The 19,571-nt window shown below is 41.1% G+C and overlaps 1 protein-coding gene across 1 annotated transcript in view; it reads left to right on the top strand.

The window, feature by feature from the left end:
- Positions 1–19,571, top strand: part of tenm3 (teneurin transmembrane protein 3) — a gene marked incomplete at its 5' end in the record, with an annotated part of 193,533 nt that overhangs the window by 79,673 nt on the left and 94,289 nt on the right. Inside the window, one exon of the mRNA XM_079462768.1 lies at positions 13,184–13,412. Within this exon, the coding sequence (XP_079318894.1) occupies positions 13,184–13,412 (229 nt within the window). The remainder of the gene's footprint in view (positions 1–13,183; positions 13,413–19,571) is intronic.

The raw sequence follows: 19,571 nt of genomic DNA, 5'->3' as shown, positions 1-19,571 counted from the left end.
CGTGCCTCAGCAGGTGGGCGGTAACAGCTACGGCTCCTCAACTCATCTACACAGTTAATGGCCTGCCGATTTGGAGACAGTTGGTGGGGCGGATTGCTTTTAGTCCAAAAAATAGTCCCACCCCAAATTTAAACACACGACTAAACCAATAATTCAGTTTTCTGTGCTAGTAAGGATGTATAAGCGGCAGTATTTTGATAGTCCCACAGAGCCATTGTGTTAATATATTTTGGGAAATCAGTCTATTTAAGGGTTAGTTAAATGAAAATGCTGTCATCATATACTCACCCTCTTGTCGTTTCAAACTTTTACAACTTTCTTTCGTTACCAGAACACAAAAGAAGATATTTTGAAAAATGCACAGAACCGAACAATGGCACTACCCACTCGTTTCTATTGTATTGACCCAAAACCAATGCAAGTCAATAGGTACCACCGTGGTTTAGTTACCACCAGTCTTCAAAATATCTTCTTTTGTTTTCTGCAGAAGAAATAAAGCCATACAGATTTGAAATGACAAGAGTGTGAGTAAAGGATGACAGAATTAGTTTTTTTGGGTGAACTATCCACTTAAGCTGCTAAAGGACATGGTTTACACATCAGATTAAAATAAGAAAGTGGAGGAAGAAGAGAGAATTTATTAAACATAAATCTTTTTTTTAATAAAGCTGCGTGCAACGTGTAATTTCAACAGCAACCCTGAAGGGACAAATGCACAATCACACATATTCACAGATTAATGCTACTCCAAAACTGCATCGTCATTCAGTCTGTTACAGTTGTTTATGTTCATAGGTTCTTTCATTTCATATTTTGACGACTTTCAAGTGAAAGGCTTTCAATTAGTCCTCATCTAAGAGAAGTTGCTCTGCAAATGCGAGTTAGCCGGGATGCAGACGTCTGGCTTACAAGCTGTAACAAATCTATAAGTACATCTGAAACAAATGCACGAATGGATACTTCGTGCAATCCAGAACTTACTGTATCTACCGTTCATTATAACCAGCCAGGAATCCCATATGGCTGCTAGACCTGCCAAAGATCGACTTTCTTCTCTCTACGTTGTTGACATTGGTGTTGATGTATTCTTACCTCTAAAAGCCTGCCTTAAACAGAAACTTTTCATTTGCCCTTGTATTTTTCCATAATTGTCATGATTAGATTTGCTTCATGAGTTGAATGCGCAGACATTTCCTGCCATTGTTTATTCTACAGAATGGCATAGCAAATTGAATTTAAGACCCTCCTCGGCACGATTCTTAAATTCTGCGACGCAGAAACAAAGTCGTTTTAAGAACACTTTATGGGAAATGTCTTTATGCAGCGACACCAGGACGGTTGGCAAACGTTAGTTCTGAGCTCAAACCGACCACACATATCCTCGTGTTTACAGTATGCAGCCCTTAAAGGAACACCTCCCTTTTCCCGCGTACGCTGGCATCCATTCTCTAATCAAAAGCAGCTCCGGTTAAAGGGAAAAAAATCGGTGTCAGGCTGCTCATAATGGATGAGCTTTTATCTGAAGTGAGGGCCTTTCTCGATAGCCATCTGGACTTACGGCGACGTGGGCATGACTAGGAAACCCCAAGCTTACCGCCAATAAGTCTTTTAGACCAACTCACGTGTTGCTGTCAAGTGGGGATCGGGAAGCACTCCAAGCCCTGACGTCTCATCATTTGAAGCGATCATCGATATTTGTAATGAGTGGAGGTGCTGTTGCTGATCGTTGCGGAGATGCAAGCTGCCCGGCCCACTTAGCAGATCAAACAGGAATTGGGGTGGAGAGAGAAAGAGAGAGAGGAGGGAGGTTGAAAAAAAGGTTCCACCTCACATCCTCAGAGGCCAGGTTTTAATAGTCTGAGAGTAGACAGCAGGTCAGTGCGCCGGCTCCTGTCTGCAGACCTCCATATTAAAGACATGAACTCAGGCAGAACAAGAACGGGAGAAAGAGGAACGGGAAGGACAGAGAAATTGAGAGGCAGGAGGGGAAGAGTCGAATTGAAGGAATGAATACAGAAAGGCAGCATGGGTCAGGGATCTTGGTTTTCTTTTTGAATGAGACAATGATTTAGCCATGCAGAAGTTTTTAGTGTATTTAAATATTTTTAGATCTGTGAGTTTTGACATTTTTGACTTAATACATTTACTAGCATTTCTGGGATTTTGTAAGAAAAATCTAAGAAAATGTAATAGGGCGGCAAATAGGGACATCACCATATCAGATTTTCACTACACAATTATCATGGCCAAAGATTTGACTATAACAATATTATCGAGATATCTGTTGGTTTCTTTTATAAAGAAGTAAATAATTCCATTAGTCAAATTTATCTTAAATTTAGTTTATTGTGTTTTTTAGTCAATGAATCACACTCAAAATTTGAGTCGACAGAGGCAGAGAGACCTTGGTGGCTGATAAGGCAAAACTTCAAACAGTTGCTAAATTATTTTTGGTATTTATCATATGTGTAGAATTTACCCCTAGTGGCAAATGTATCCTGCAAACTTCTATTTATAACCTTTTTTTAATACATGTTCAGAAAAGGGGGCCACGCCATCAACACGTCCTGTTTTGTTGTCAGCCGGTCAAGACCCACTCAAAACACACAATAGACATCAAGGAGATGGACAGAAAGTCAGCGAACAAAAGCTATGTCCGTCGAGAGCGATTTCCCTCCCTCTGCGTAACCCATCCAACATGGACTCTTGTTGTCAATTAGCCAGCCGGGGGGCCGAGTGAAGCTGCCAGTGTACCGTGGTGCAGACTCTCTGAAACTGAGCCTTGGGTCGCCTGGCCTGTCGAGCTCCTCTTCCCTCACGCACCGATTGCTATTGTCAGGTGCAGCGGGCATGAAAGCAGCAATTTTATAGCACAGGAATTCCAATAACGTTTACCGGAGCCGATGGAGGAGCCCAACTCCCGTGCCTTGTTCACTCATGCCACGCGGGTTGCTTAAGCTCCCACTGTTTCTGTCTTTCTGGCTTCTTTATTTCTCCTCTTTCTTCCCAACGTTCTCAAAATAGGAGGTGAACGGGGAGAGAGATCTGGCTGTGAGAGATTTCAGAATGATCCAGAGGGAGGGCAGCAACAGTTGAATAGTAACAATAACCGTTTATTTGAACTGTAAAAGTTGATGAATCAGGGCTGGATTCGGATCAGAAGCACTGTTGTATCAAAGGGTGCTTTTCTGGTAAATGGAGGTGTCGGGGGTTAGATCAGGATAACATAACTGAAAATACATTGTGGGAGAAGTTCGGTCTTAGAGGCGTTTCAGTTAGGTCTTCACCGCTAGCCTTGCACAACTCATTACACTTTGTTCAAGGGTAAATGTATTTATTATATTATTATATCATTTAATATTAAAACTATATAAGTTAAGAACATTTTAACCAAGTATACAGTATGTTTCTGACTATCAATAACAAACAGTTCAATCTAAAGCTTTGGTGCTTAATTTAGCAATAAGTGGTGTACGATAAATCTTAAGCATTGTTTTTAAATGAGCTGGATCGGAAAGTGAAGGAAAAGCAGCCAAGTGCCCAGCACATATTGGAATTCCAGTTAGAAAAGCGTCCCAGGTGAATGCCTCAAAGTTAGTTGAGAGATTGCCAAGATTAAGAGCTGTAATCCAGGCAAAGGGAGGCTACTTTAAACAAGCTACAACATCAGATAGTTTTGATTTGTTTAACTTTTTTGGTCTCTGCTAAATCACGGTACTTTATACTTTATTTAATACTATAGTAATTGTGTTTTTTTACCACTCAACAATTCAAAAATTATTATGTCCGTCCTCACTTTACTGTATAAAAGCTACTGCAACAATGGGGCATTAATAATAGATTTTAAGGTTAAAGATTAATATTGGGTTCCATTGAGAAGACAACCTCATGTATGCTCTTGTTGGAAGTTTGTGTGCAGTTGCACTATGGTTGCGTGGAGTCATTTTGACACCACAATGCGTCTTTCTGTCAGCCTGTCTGTAACATTTACTACATTGTACTGTTAGGAAGAGCCCACTCTCCCCTTCTGCCAGTTGGATGTAATTGGGAGCACAACTCTATGTCAGTTACAGTTCAGTGTAACACAACCCTGCTCTCCTCATTAAAAGGCCTGTGTGTGTGCACATGCGCATCCATGTTTGTCTGCCGCGTGGGGCTCGGCGTCTGTCGGCTACAGCGAACAAACTCGTTCTCACCTGCTCATTAAAAAAACATTACCACCCAAAATGTTTCATCAGCAGCGTTTTACATAATGCTTATTCTTCCTGTGAAGTGCACGTGTCACACAAGGAAATGGGTTGTCCGACACCTGGCACAGCTAGCGATTAGCTTGCCCATCAGCTTGTGAGTGATCACTCTGACCGAGTGAAACCTTCACCTTGAGCTTATTCACTGGGGGTTCGCTGAGGCTTTTTGCTGGTCACTGGCTTTAAAGAGAGCCAAGAAAAAGCTGCCTCTTTGTTCAAATACCTGTAGTCAAATTGTCCCTCAACGATCTGGAATGATGTTCCTCCACTTTCCATTAAAAACATGAATGGCAGTCTGGTTGTAATCTGTTCCCTTTTGCATGTTACTGATCTACTATAACTTGTTTTGTTTTGTTTTGTTTCGTTTTGTGTGTTTAGTGTTTTGTTTTTCATTTTTCCACATTTTCATATTTGGCGAGCAAAAGACAATAAGCCTGAGGTTGTTTAAAGGGCAACGCATTTCCGCTCATTTTCTCATCTTCAATAGGGTGCTGTTTATCACGGCTCTACATTCAATTTGGTGTTGCGTGTAATTTCATATACCATTTCAACTCATGCATTATTGCCTCAGAACTACAACCTTGCACTTTAATTCACCTCCAAGTGGTAATATCAGGGGACTCATCAAAGTGGAAAAAAGAAATAATATCCCTCTAAACCCCACAGCAATTACTCTGAATTACGTCGAATTATGAACCTGCAATTCAGCTCTGAGGCTGAGGATTAATGTCAGACTTCCTCCACGTCATTGGTACATCTTGAATTGCCTCTTACTGCCTTTGACAGTTTGAGAAATTCACAACCTTCCGTGTAGTGTAATTACATTTCTTTGTTTCTCTCTTCTCCCTTTTCCTCATTTTCATAACTTCCATAAAATACTCCCTTTCCTTCTTTCTCTGCGTAGTGAAGTTTCCATTGATCTCCAGTAATGATTCGCCCTTGAGCTTGTCAATATTTAAAAACCACTTTGTCCCCCGGAAAATCATAGACAGCCTGGCAGATAAATGTCACAACCTGCTGATATTTATCTGTTATAAATAGCACACTGTCCGAATGTTTGACAAGAGCGAGCGGGAGCGCAGAACTCTTTCGCTTGACCTAAAATTTCCCCGAAACGTTGGCTCCTACTTTACCTCAGACGAACCGCCATTAATAACCATCCAAAGCCATCGTCTGCTGTTCTTTGTTGGTGGGAGCCCACATATCTCCCACAGTGACACAGACTGGTCGAAATTTTGCCCAGTGAGCCAAATGGTGAGTTGTTCCTTCTGCCTGTGTTCATTACTCTTTGGTAATGGCTGTTCTCTGTTGGGGGTTGATGCTAAATTGGCTGTTAGAGGCCAGAAGCCCACACCGGCAGTGGCAAAATAGAAAAAGACAGCAGGAGAGACCTTGAATCACCAAACTTTTTCTTTTTTTACCTCCTTTTTTTGAGAAATAGATGTCTCCTCTTCGATGCACCCATACTGGGCCCCCCAGCCACATCCTTGCACCCCCCACATAAAAAAACACACACACCTGTCAGCCATAGACGCTTCACAAAAGAGGCATTTTCAATTCTGTCTGGGTCGCTGATCAGAGAACACAGTGTCTCGGCCAGATCCCACACAAAGACATGATGGCCTGCATACGGTGGCAAAGGCTTGATCTTTCCTTTGGATGAAAACGGCCATTTTAGCCTCCCATCAAAAAACGATAGTCTAGTGTCAAGCATCTGCTTTTGTTTAGCTCTGGCTTTAAGATAATCAAGCGGTGCTGTTTTTTCAGTCCCATTCAGCAGCAAGAAAACATTTCATTTGTAACCTGCTCCCTATTTTTTTGTCCAACACAATCACTCTCACCCCGAGCAATCACGCTCATCAGACGTAAATACGCTCCTCGGACAAAAAGTTTGGTTTGCATTTGCATTCAACTTTCAAACAGAGACAAGTGAACCTCTACTGACTACGTTTTGTTTCATATAATCAAAGGCTTCTTGTATGTGGCTTCTTTTAAACCATCATTTTCCTAATGTTGTTCATGTAATTTATAAGATGGTAAATAATTACTTTAAATGCCAAGCTCCAAAATACAAAAGCACCGTGAGGTAATGCATATAATTTGTGTGCTACAGTCGAAATATTCGTAAATTGACAGTAGCTTTGTGTGAAGAACAGATTTATACAGTGGATTTAATAAAAACTGAGGTGTTAAAGTAAATAGTGGCAACATTTTATTTTGGGTGAACTGTTTCTTTAAATTTTAAGTTAAATACATCCAATGTTAGGCCTTATTTCTAAAGAAGCTTGCACCTCTGCCATCACTTTCTTTCGCCCATTCTTTCACACCATGAGATGTGACGTTTCCGCTCTGTGCCGCTAAAAGAAGTCTTGACACGTCTGTCGTGGTTGCATTGTATTCCAGCGATGCGAATCATCTTGGTGTAATATGTTTATCTGTGAGGAAGTTTGATATGTCACTCAGCTCTTCACATGGCCGCCCCCTCCCCACGTCGGTTCGCATTAATCCCCCTCGCCGATGAAATAGAGAGAAGTTCTGCAAGGTGAAACATGACAGGCCGCAACATTGTTGACAAATAACCTTTCCCTCCATTACTGTCAAGCCCCCCGAATGACGGCTTTAGCTTTCAACGACTGGTGCGCTTTTGAAATGTCAATTTAGCATCTTGACACATATTGACGACGGAGAGCTGACATTTTGCAGCCTTTCAGTTTGGAAGCGGCGTAATCCTACTTATCATAATGCCAGGCATGCCGCAGTAAAATAAAGTATTATTGAACTTCTCATTTCTTTAGGTAAAAAATAGTCACGTTGTCACCTCGTCTTGAGGGAATGAAAAGAAAAAACTCCTGACAAAGCGTCTTAGTGTTCATTTTATGTACCCGCACAACTCTGCATGTCCAGGTGCACCAAACAATCATAAAGTTCTTGATTTTGTAACATGGTCTTTGTTATTTCAAGCCTGTTTTTGATCATCTGGGACAGTGAAAGAACACCGGCCTCTCTATGGTGGATTTTTATTTTGGTGGAGATGTGCTCTAGATATCAGAGATGCTAACACTCAGAGAGACACAACCCTATCCGTCCAGAGTTTCTCGAATCCCTGCATCTCAGTTGATAAGAACGTAACCTTCCTCACGGTGACATAAAGTATGTCACATAATTATACAATAGTTAGTTCCTGACCTTTCATTTGATTGGCCAAGCCATGTTTCAAGAGTTCCGACACCAGCATGTGGGCGATGGTACATTGAAAACCTTAATGTGTTTGGGATAATTGTTCATTTAAAATAATGGTAGATAACATAGAAAGAATCATATACCTGTTTTGAATGACATGAGGGTTAATAAATGATTACAGAATTGTTATTTTTGAGTGATTTATGCTTTTGTTTATATGACTTTTTATGGAAGCAATATTGGCTTTCACGCTTTGTATTGAATATCTGCATGACTTCATCTTCATGCCTACGGCTGATAATCAATATAAATGCAGTCTTGCTCGTGTGATATTACTTGTCATTAATCTCAGGAACGTCTTACTGGGGAGGTCCAAACAGTGTAAACCCTCTAGCCCTTCTGCCAGTTTTTCTCCTGGCCCGTTGCCTGCCCGTCTCTAAAGCTCTGTCGTCCATTGACTGTCTGCCTCTCACAGGATACACAACTCTATCAAAGCCCCATTTAGCTTTGCAGTCATTCATTCCTCTTTTTCCCAAACAAGAAACTGCATTCCGACTACGCCGCGCCCACCCTCCCCAACCCCCCCCCCCCCCCCCCTCACCTGACACGGCCATTGTGAGTAGACACAGCAAAGAGACATTGATGGAGGTTGATGGACGCTCCCTATTGAGCGACTTAGGCCTTTCTTTTGTATAGCTTCTTTCAGGAGCAGAGGTTTACAAAATGAGAATTGAGAAAAGACAAAAAGGAGGATAGATGTTCGATATGACAGGCCTCCCTGACAGGTGCGTGTGAAGGGCATGTGAGGTAATGTAGTGTTTGACAGTGCAAATAAATAAGCACTGACACTTGGGGTGTCAGGGCATTAAAGCGTTCGTTTTCGTGACCTCTTACACACACGTCCTGTATGTCTGATGAACCGTCTCCGAAATACAAGCTCGGCCTGAGATGTGTTGGTACAGATAAACTACACCTTCATTATTATCTGGTTTTTTATTATATTTCTATCACTCGTCTCCATTTTGAAGACAAACTGCAGCGGCTGTAATTTCAGGTCTGACTGTGAAATCATATTCAAAAGGGCTCTTAAAGGATTTTGAAGCACAGGAGTATGATGAGTTACGGCAAGCAAGCCATCCGTCAATGATCACGTTTCAATGCTCGGGCAGTAAAACTCGCATCTGTCTCATTCATCTCACTGCCCCGCCGTCAGGCACTGTTATTGACCAGACTGACTCCCCTATCACTAGCTTCTCCCATTCATCCAGAGGGAGAGAGGAACCCAGACTGGGTTACACTGCCCTTCTGCCGTCACCAGAGGAGGGAGTGTATGTGTAAGAGGGGTCAGGTCTAGAGGTCAGAGAGGGGGCTTAAGTCAGTGTTAGTTGGCATGTTAAGGGTCCGCACACCGAATCCCTGGGGAGAGACAGGCGCGAGGAGACTAAAAGGTCCTGCTGCTTGACAAATGTCCATCCACGCTCTGGAATGGCACCTGTGTTGCAAACATATGGCATGGTAATGGAGACGTATTGGAGAGCTGTCTCAGACAAGGGCCATAAAGTTGTCCCCCACCCAACCCCAAAAAGTTTCTGTGTGTGCGTGTGTTTTCAGGCACATTGTCTATCTTAATGCATTATGTATGTTTTCCTTGCTGATATGAAATAGAGATAAGGTGAGCAATTGCTGGAAAGGCTGAGAGTGTCGAATCAACCCACTTGATCATCTCCTCCCACTCTTTATTTATCCGTTTAATGTTTATTTCATTTAACAACTGCTACCCAGGCAAAAACAGCCAGGGGCTATAAAATACGATTTTGAAGTCTTTCGCTGTATCACATCTCAGCTCAACCTTCTGTGATGATATATATATATATATATATATTTACACATACAGAATTAGTTGACTGAATGTTACTCGAGATCTTTTTTATATATATAATTGTTCCAAAATGTTTTGGAAATGGATGAATTGGACTGAATAATTAGCCCAGAATAGAAACATCAGGTTGATCCAATGGAAAAGGAAAATCTTGAAATGTCTTGAATAATCTTAAAACATCTGAAAACAAGCTTTAATATGTGTTTTATTGATTTTGTTATCTTGTTTTGGAGATATTTGGATTAAATAAAAACATGGATTAAGATTATATTGTGAAGTCAGGGCTGAACAGCTAGCGAGCTAACTTCCTTCAGCTGTATACACAATATAGCATGCATATCTTATTTTTATTCTCAGTTCTATTCGTATTATTTGTATGTCTGTGGTATATATCCGATCTTGCCATGAACTAAACTAGCTATTTCTCCTTTGTATATTGATGCGTGGGTTAACCTCAATATGTATTTGGTTTTTTTTAAAGTTCTGTTATTTATAGCATATATTTATAGTCTTTCATTTAAAATGGCCCTGGGAAATTTTGAAGAGATTTCTCCTGTGATCACAGTAGAGCCACATTGCGATTTTTATGTTCTGGGTCTAAATTTCGGCCGCCCTTCTTCAAATGTGTATCCTCCCCAGACATAATGACTCAGGAAATATGTGGTGTTGTGTTTACTTGCGGGAGAAGACGAGAATTGAGTACAGAAGAGTGACTTTCCCAGAATGATTTTGTGTCTGACTGTCTGATTATCATGGGAGTGAGCGGTACCGTGCGCCATCAGTTCCAGAGGAGACTGGAAATTGAATTTTAACAGGCTCAACAGTCCCTCTTTCCTCTCCCACCAGTGTATGTGATTTCGCTGTTTTGCCTTTTCAAACTGCCGGCTGCAAAGCACATAGGACCCAATAGAACATGCACACACGGACTTTGGAAATGCACGAAAGCTCTCCCTTAAGGATGTTATGAGAATCCAATCTGAAAGCTGTCTGCACTCTTGCCTCTGTGTTTCAGGTACTCGCTTTGTTTTGGTCAAAGAATAGATCAATCCCTGTTTTTGTCTGGGTTACAGCCCATCCTGAGGTTCTGTGTGTCTGTGCAGATGACTTTTAGGGGAGATATATTTGTACAGACCCTAGACAAAAGCCAGAAGGTAGATGTGTTGCGATTCCCACCAGATTCGCACTCGTGTATCTGTATGTTGCCTTTAGCAAACCATACAGCATATGTCTTCTTTATTTAGCCTCTCAGCACACCTTGCTTCCTTCTTTCCTGTGTTCTGCACACATTTCCTTGAACAGAGTCGACTGCATCCCACTATACTGTGGGGGTGGACTGAACTTCTATTGAGTTAGCTCTTTGATTCAGGATCAGCAAGACACACCTGAAACACAGAATCATAGCAGCGTCATATTTTCCTCTTGTGAAAAATACCCTCCTAAGGCCTTTATCTAGCTAGGTCTAGCAAGCCTGGGTGACATTTATACTCAGATTGTTGCACCATTTGGGTATAAAACAGGCGAAAGGAATGATGAAGAGCTGAGGATGACAGTGAGGTCAGCACCCTTTTCAAAGATATAATGCTATAAAATACTATAATCTGCGAGAATGTATGTCTTCAGAGGCTCCACGAGAGCAGAAGTTGAGATGACTGGAACAGACATGTACAAGTAGCACAAGAAAAGGTCAAAACTGTATAAAATGACCCTGTCGGACCAGAGGAAAACTGTTCTGCTGCACAGTTGTGGGAAATGTTACTTTAATATATAATGTTGCAATGTTTAATTTTTCATTATGTCTTTGTAACTAATTATGTTAATACACTCCTTTTGATCTTTAGGTAGCGTATATGTCTGCATCTCAAAGTCATAATAATAATTATAAGTGTGCTAATGTATTATTTTCTTAAATTTACAAAGCAAATTAAATAAAATATTATTATAAATACTAATACAATTATAAAAAACAATAATATTTTTTAATGTATTACAAATTATTTGCAATTGAATTCAAAGTTCAATTTTGATTCCATTATTTTTGAGTGTACTGTTATTCTGAAACGTGTGCAAAGATATACGTACCTTATAAAACATATTAAGCAGAAATGCATTACTTTAATGAAAAGGTTACGGAAGTAATCTGATGCATGCATACACGTGTTACTTTCAACCAACACAGCAGCTTCACTCCAAATCTGCTTCTTCAATCCGCAGTGCTTTGTATGCTTACTCAGTCCCGGTTTGGAATTCAGCTTAGCACATATAGCGACCCCGCCATATCAAAGTGCCGACAAAGACAGCCATATGAGTAACAGCGAGAACGCAGGAAGTTGAGCAATGGTTTTGTCTTTCTGGAAGTGATGCTTCGCATATGTATCCCTGTGTTCCCTCTTATCTGTGTTCGAGGAAAAATGATTTCGTGGCCTCAGGTTACAGCATGTAATCTCATTCGCTCTTTCACTCGCTTTCTCGATTTGACTCGCCAGAGGTTTAGATGAGGACACGATCTCTGTCAATGTGGAAAATGGGAAAACCGCTCACCACGTAGGATCCCTGACTCAAAAGTTGATGTAGCCCGTAATGAACTCATGGTAAATACACAGCGTAATCTGTACTTAAAACTTTCCACCTCACGTTTTTCTCACCCCTGCACTACGGTCGGAGAGGTTTGTGTGCTAAGGAGCTTACAAAGATGGTTTTAAGGATCTGATATGGCAATGAGATAGCGAGAGTCTGATGCACTGAAGTCTTTAGGAGAAAGAAGAAAAAACGTTTATGCCATGGGACCAAAATGAACATTTACCAAGCTAAATGTGACTTACCAGCTGGCTGGTGATTTTATTAGGAACATCTATATAACGCATGTGTTCAATCGAATTCAAATTAAACACACACAAACTTTTGATGAAGATGTCATGACTCATGCGTTTTATAACAACTCAAATTTACCGGCCGAGTTTATCTAGGATGTCTAAAGTTTATATTCAGCAGGTGGGGACTCATATTTCTCACATTATAACAAAAATATAGGGAACAAAATCATGATGCGCCTTGGCGTTTTGTGACAGGTGCAGTTTCCAAGGGTGACAGGTGCTGGCTCGTCTCTTATATGATGCTGTGAGTGACACAGTGACTGCATTTTGTCACACATACACAAGGAAAAACAGCAAAATAATTGTATGGAATAAATCATTTCATTGCCGGTAAGAAATATTTATGGCCGCACCATTGGCAAGTGCAGCAAAAGTTATACTGACAACTCGGTTTAGTTGTCACGGCTTTGCCAAATACTTGAACGGTATAATTAATACAACTAAACGATTGTAACCTGACTTTGAGATTGAAAGATTTCCTATGTGGTGTTCAGTGTTTGGAACTGACTGCAGGGCAGATGGGTCATTTGCATTGCAACCGCAGTAATCAGATCTGAAACCGAGTCTTAAGCTGGAGTAATGAAGCGCCTACTTGACTCAAATCCTCCACCGTTCCAAACTCTGCTGCTTCATACAGTTCTTGTTAGTGCGAACAAACCCAAGGGCGCGTTTACTGCAATTATGGCGGATAAGCACCCCAGGGTCCCCGGGACATCCAAAATGTGGCTTTTTAATTTGTCTCAATCATATGTTTATGTATGTACAGGATGCATATGTGTCATCGTCAACCTCATCAGCTCATTATTTAGGCAGCAGTCAGACAGCTGGTGGGAGTGGGTAGCAAACGGTTAAAGTCATCATCACTCTGCTGTAATATGTCCCAGATGTTCTTTGGCAAAAGCACATTCGTTCAGACACATTTGCCTAACTGCCACGATTAATTACCGGCCGCATCTGTGCGCCGCCCCGCCATTGGTTAACCCAGTTTCCTGTGTTTGTTTCTGCAGAGCAACCGTCCAATCACCACCATCAGGCCCATTCCACACTGCCACCGGTGCCGCCCCCGCACAAGCAGCAGCCTTCGGTGACAGCTCTGAACCACAACTCTCTGAGCAGCCGCAGGAACGTGAGCCCGGCCCCTCCGGCCGCCCTCCCCGCCGAACTGCAAACCACGCCCGAGTCGGTGCCGCTGCAGGACAGCTGGGTCCTGGGCAGCAATGTGCCGCTGGAGAGTAGGTCAGTTATGCAACCGCGCACACATACACGCACGCAGTTATGCCTAATGTGTGACCTGTGTAACGTGCTGTTGTGGAATGGAATGCTCTTTTATTTGACATTATTCACACAGACACCCCGAGGAGAACACGTGACCTTCATATCTCTCTCAAAGAGGTTTGAGGTAGCAACCAGTATCAGCATAATCGTGTCATTTTTTGGGTACCATTAAATGGAAATATGTTTTGTTTATTGATGCTTTATAATAGTCAGGTCTTATTTGTTATTTCACTAAGCAAAAGTACTGTTGGTCATGTGATCTCTAAATGGCGTTTGCAACGTATATATTAAATACCTATTGGTATTCTATTGATTTGACTGAAAACAAGCGAGAAAACAACAAAATCATTTACAAAATGCATACATGTAAATATTCTTTATAGTACATTTTGTGTAAAACTCAAGTTTGACAACTTTGATATTATCTTCTATATGAGAACGAATTTTCAAACAAAATAGGCTGATCAATAGGCTGTCTGTTTAGCGTCAGTATATCCACACAACTAAAACATCTGACAGAACAGTTGATAACATGGTGGCGTCAAAACGGGCCTCCGCTGATTCTGCTAACGTACTCCAGTGTGACTGTGGCCTCGGCAAGCTTAGGAGAGGATACGGCTCGCTTGTTTTCCCTCCATAAATCAGTGAGGCTGTAAACTCGGAGGAGACTCCAAGGGGTCTTTAAACACTAGCAGAATGGGAACGCTTTGTTTCGGAGGTTAGCGTGTTAGCGCTGTAATGGCCCCGTTCTGTTTTTGATCTACTCTTTCTAGTGACACTGTATATATAATGACTAAGCCTCCCCATTAAGTGATGTGACCACCTAGCTCTGCTTTCATTCATCCTGAGTGAAATAAGCCCAGGAAATCTGCCTGAGACAGAGCGAGTGGGTGTGAGCGCGGAACGAGAAAATCGTGGGTAGTTGAAGAAACTTTGCGAAAGCAGTTGGTAAGCGACGCTGTCATTGTGCCTGCCAAATGTCTCGCTGTGATTCTTGAAGAAGATTTGATGAGAGACAGTAAAGTGAGCGAACAACTGACAGCTTTCCCTCAGTTCATCTCCACAGTCTGAAAGCCACGGGCATGTGGGAACTGATTGGTGGCTGGCTTTGAGTTCATATTTTATGAGTGCCGTCGCAAACCCTAAGCTAAGAGATCCAGGAATAACACGCGCGCCTCCGCCCCAACGGCTTGCTAGTTTCACTTCACATGGACGCAGAGGTCCTACAACAGGAATATCCAACAGCTACGCTTCCTTTATGGTCTTTCCCTTCCTTTTCTCTGTTTTCTCCACCGCTTTTATTTTACTCAGGGGGAGTTCGCTGAAAATGAATTATGTTGTGTGTGCCTGACGTCTGCTTTGCACTCAAGTTGAGATCAAATTAAAAACACAAGAAAGAAATGGGTGGTGCAAGCTGTTCGGTGACTTGCAGGCCCATTGTGGATGATGCGAAGATCTACCACATTCTTGCAAACTTTGCTGTCACTGTACAGCATCTCAGAATTTGCTCTTTTAAAAGGCAAAACTACAGAACACATAGAGAGAAAATCATATAAAGTGCTAATTTACATAAAAAGTAAAGCATATTGAGTAATTATTCTGTAGTAATATTATAGCACATTTAATGCCCAGTTGAACTTGTTTTAAGATGGAGGATTTTGCAGTGAATTCACTCCTCTCTTTTGGTTCTTTGTTTTATAGCTTTGTGGCATTCTTCGTCTTTCGGTTTGTGCTCTTTCAATCACAGCAACATTTCTCTGCACTTTAGTCCATTGTTTCCCCACCATTGTTTTGCTCTCTGTCTCTCCTCCAACTTTCTCTCTGCTGTTTTCGTTTTTCTCCACTTTCGCTGTCGCTTAGGTCACACCGTGTCCTCGCTATGACCTTGGTGTTCTTCCACCAGTATTGACAAAGCAATATGCAGAAATCTGAGGATATTAACAATTGCTGAATTTCTATCCGGGGACAACACACAGCTTAAAGTGAAAAAGTAAAAATCCTGTCATCGTTTACTCGCCCTCTTGTCATTTCAAACCTGTATGACTCTTTCTTCAGCAGAACACAAAACAGACATTTCGAAGAATTTTGCTAACTGGCCCCCATTCACTTGCGTTGGTTTTGTCTCCATACAATAGAATTGCTGTTCGGTTACCAGTCGTCTTTTGTGTTCCACGGAAGAATGAAAAACCTAAAGGTTTTAAATGACAAGAAGGTGAGTAAATGATGATGGAATAAAATATTTTGGCTGAACTACCACTTAAAATCCTGCAGAACCATACCGATGCTTAGAAACACAACTTCGTTGCGTCCAGATTAACGGAGGTCAAAAACGCACACTCTCAAAAGTATCCGTTTCGTGTCCGCTCAGCAGCGTGGGTTTTTAAAAGGTGCCGTTATCCAACTTAAATGCAGAGCTTACTTAACAGCTGTTTACACGATACAAACTGCCTGTTTACACTCCATATAAACACAAAGGCCAGCTCCTCGGCATGCATTGCGGTGAGGTTTAGAAAAAATAATGAAAAACATCAGCTCTGGTAAATGGACGACAACGCGCTGGCGGAGTGTGGAAATGCTGCCGGTTCGCAACATGTGTCGCTGATCAAGTTCATTGATTTGTTTGAGACGCTGGCTAAAGAAATAAAAACATTTCAGTGGATTGGAGAAAATTGCACAATTCAGCCTCTTATACCCGTCTTGCTAACTCACTTGCGTTATTTGAGTTGTTATTTGACGTAAATGTCTCTGTTTTACATAAATTTCATTAGGGAAACAATTCAGAATTTGTTTAACGGCCGGGCTGTTAGACATACTAAATTCCTCCGGCGGCGCCTTTCCAATATGCTTCAATGGTGTCTGCTTCCTTGTGTTTACAAGCATGACTGGATGGTTTCAGGGGCTCAGGTGTTAGTGTTTCAACAATTGCCGACTGTACTTTTAGGGGATTATTGACATTGTCACGCACCTTGTGGCTGAATGCAGATCTTTGTCGAACATATGCCTTCTTGTAATTTGCGCCCAATTTGCGTTAACAGACAATTGCATATACGCGGCCGTGGCTCTGTCTCTCGTGCAGTCAATTACCTCACTTTACTGTGCTTACTCTCATAGCATCTGATTATGCCGTTTCAGCGCCGAAAGAGACAGAGAAGAAGCCCTCGAGACATCTGCCGGTCCTTAACTGATTAAAATAACCAAGTAATGCACAAAGATGTTTTCCGCAATTAGAGTTTTCCGCATTTCAAATGATAACAGATCAGGCGTATGGGGGAGAAGCGCCTGGACGTGATTTCATTCAGCACGCTACAAAACAGCTCTATTTTCAGTCTGTGTGGAGATAACCAGTCATGCTTAAGCAAGGTGATTCTCATTGCACTTGACTCATAGGTCAGATCCCATGCCACACCTCGGAGGGAGACGGCTAAAGATAGAGCTCATGATTTTTGAGAAAGAGAGACAGGCGTCCATTGCTTTTAATTACCCAAGAGAATTTTTTTAGTTTTTTAGTGCTGTGGAAAAGTTCACATACTTCTGTTTTTACATCGTTTTTATTTGCCCTTGTATCATGGCAAAGTTATATATTTTTAAGATGGACAGTGTTTTTAACTCTCAAGTACAAGGATAAGTTTGTTATTTTAACTCAACATTTTCACTACATTCATTTACACATGTATATTTCTTACCTTAAATACTTAAGTGCAAAAAATCAAGTATTTTCATTCTTTTACTCGTGTAGTTTGGTTTAAACGTTTTATCTGAGAAAAAGTTTAATGTATTAACCCACAGGGGTCAACGGCAATACAACAAGTAAAAATATATTTATGTAATGTGCTATATATGTTTTATAATGTAGTGAAGTAAAAACGCTCTCATAAAAATATTTAAGTTCTTGACCACCTTTGATTTTCTTTAACATTGAGCACAAGAGGTGATGTTAAGCAGCATGTCTGCGTTTCTTTTTTACAATGAAAGTGAATGGTGACCATGGGCTGATCATACTCCAAACATAATAAAAAGTTATTAACGTTATTTAATGTTTAAAGTATATGACAGCAGCAGTCCATATGACTCATATTCAAATATTGTGATAATGGAAATATGATATCTTATATAATATTATAAATATTATATACTGTATTATTCTGCTGCTCTGCAATTGCATTCGTGTTTGACAGAAAATAGAAAATCATACAGGTTTGGAAGAATGTAAGGCCAAGTAAATGATGACAGAACTTTACACGCTCCCTCAAACGTCAGGTTCCTCCAAGAAACCGTCCCCAAGCTCTGCAAGTGCCCAAAGAACTTTTCATGATTTGTCACTTTTTTGTTTCTGTATGCAACAGTGATTTATTACGTCAAAACAAAACCAGGCATTAAATTGTCGTTAAAATAAAACATCATCAATCAATATTGCATCAATAGGCGTTTTTACTACACAAAAAAATTATGAGCGATAGGAGAATCGTGATTGGACCATGATCACACACGGCGTCCTGCCAAGCCGGGCTAATTAGATGCTTCATTATTTTGTCTGTGATCTCCACCCCCTTTCGGCAGGGTCAGTTCACACAGCCAAATCACGCAACAACTGCGAGATGGCACTCAACACAGGCTTATCTCAGGTCAAGTGCTATAGCTCATTCCAACGCTCCGTCCCTCATCACTTTTGCAACTTGCAAATGTTCACAGTAGCAGTGCACAAAAATACACTGCAGACAGGGTCCCTGAAAATAACAATAACCCCATTTGCATTTTCCTTCCGAAGGAGGTTACAGTGGTTTTTTCTTCCTCGTCTGTTTTCTATTTTTCTGCCTTCGTACTGTGAAGCGGAGCAAAAATAGAAATGTTTAAATCTTTCGTGGCTCTACCTATAGCCTGTTAAATGAGAAACTAGGTTTATGTAGTGATCTGTACTACTGCAGACTGACGGTAGATACGAATTTCTGGACAGATTTGTGTGAACAGTAAATGGGCCGTTGGTTATGTTGAATGAAACATAAACGTGATGGAAAGTTTTGTTTTTGAGGTGGCATGCTTTGTTTAAAAAGTCTGTTTCCACTCAGCTAAAATAACTTCTCTCCAGACTCTAAACTGTCATAGTAGTTCGATATTTTCAGAAGTATTCTACTTTCAAGTACAACAGCCTATATAACTCTTAAAGACTTGTTTTCGAGTTCTTTTCCACGTGCGCTCTTCCTAAATCTTCTGTGGAGACATTTGTCAGAGGATGACAAACATGAAAGAAGATACACGGATTAGCATAGCAATTTCCAGCCTGATGTCATGCCTCCTGTAATCAATTAACAATGGTTATGCCGTCCCTCATGCGCTGAAATCCCTGTCGGCTCTCCACTGTGTCAGAGGAGTGTTATCCAGTCTTACCTAAACAACAGATGCCGCAGTCAGTCCGCAGATACCACAGCTGGAGATTTTATCACTGTTTTTCACCGTGTGTCTTCCATTACCTCTCGTATTAGAGCGCGTGAATCTACAAAGCTATTAAAAATGTCTACCGAGCATTTAATTCCCAACTATTTTCAAGCACACAGCACGAATGCCGTTATTGCCGTCATCCTATTAATTGTGGTAAAACCCAATCTTGTATGGCCGTAAACGCCATGTGAACTGTGAGTCGTAAGTATCGGAAAACATAATAAAATGTAATTAATGTTTATCACTTTCATAAGGAAGTGACTCACATGGCGCTTTCAATTGTAACGCAATTACCAGAGACTTTGTCTGTTTTTCCTATTGTTTCGCTGTTCCCGTCTTCAAAGTTTGGACAAAGAACGACTGCGAACCTGCTTATAAATCATTTTAAAAGCTGCTGTATGGTTTCTATAAAGGCAGGGCGCTCAATGTAATTCAAGAAAGATGAACATATGTTCAAGTCGTGCTATAGAATTACATGTCGATGAGTTACTTGTTGTGAAAAGTCGAGGTGAATGTTAGAAGTCTTGCTGGGAGGTCAGAAGGGTGAGACGGTTGGAGCGTAGGTCATAGTGACGTTATGGGAGAACACCAAGAGGTCGTGTGAGAAGTCAAACTAAATTTTGACTTGAATCCCATAAGTTTTTGTCAAGGAAAAAGATGACAACGTCTCATGGTTTTAGATTATGC

This window comes from Barbatula barbatula (assembly GCF_947034865.1).
Source record: "Barbatula barbatula genome assembly, chromosome: 8".
Lineage (NCBI taxonomy): Eukaryota > Metazoa > Chordata > Actinopteri > Cypriniformes > Nemacheilidae > Barbatula > Barbatula barbatula.
Note: the sequence above shows the minus strand (reverse complement) of the source record. Positions and strands in the feature narration are given on the sequence as shown.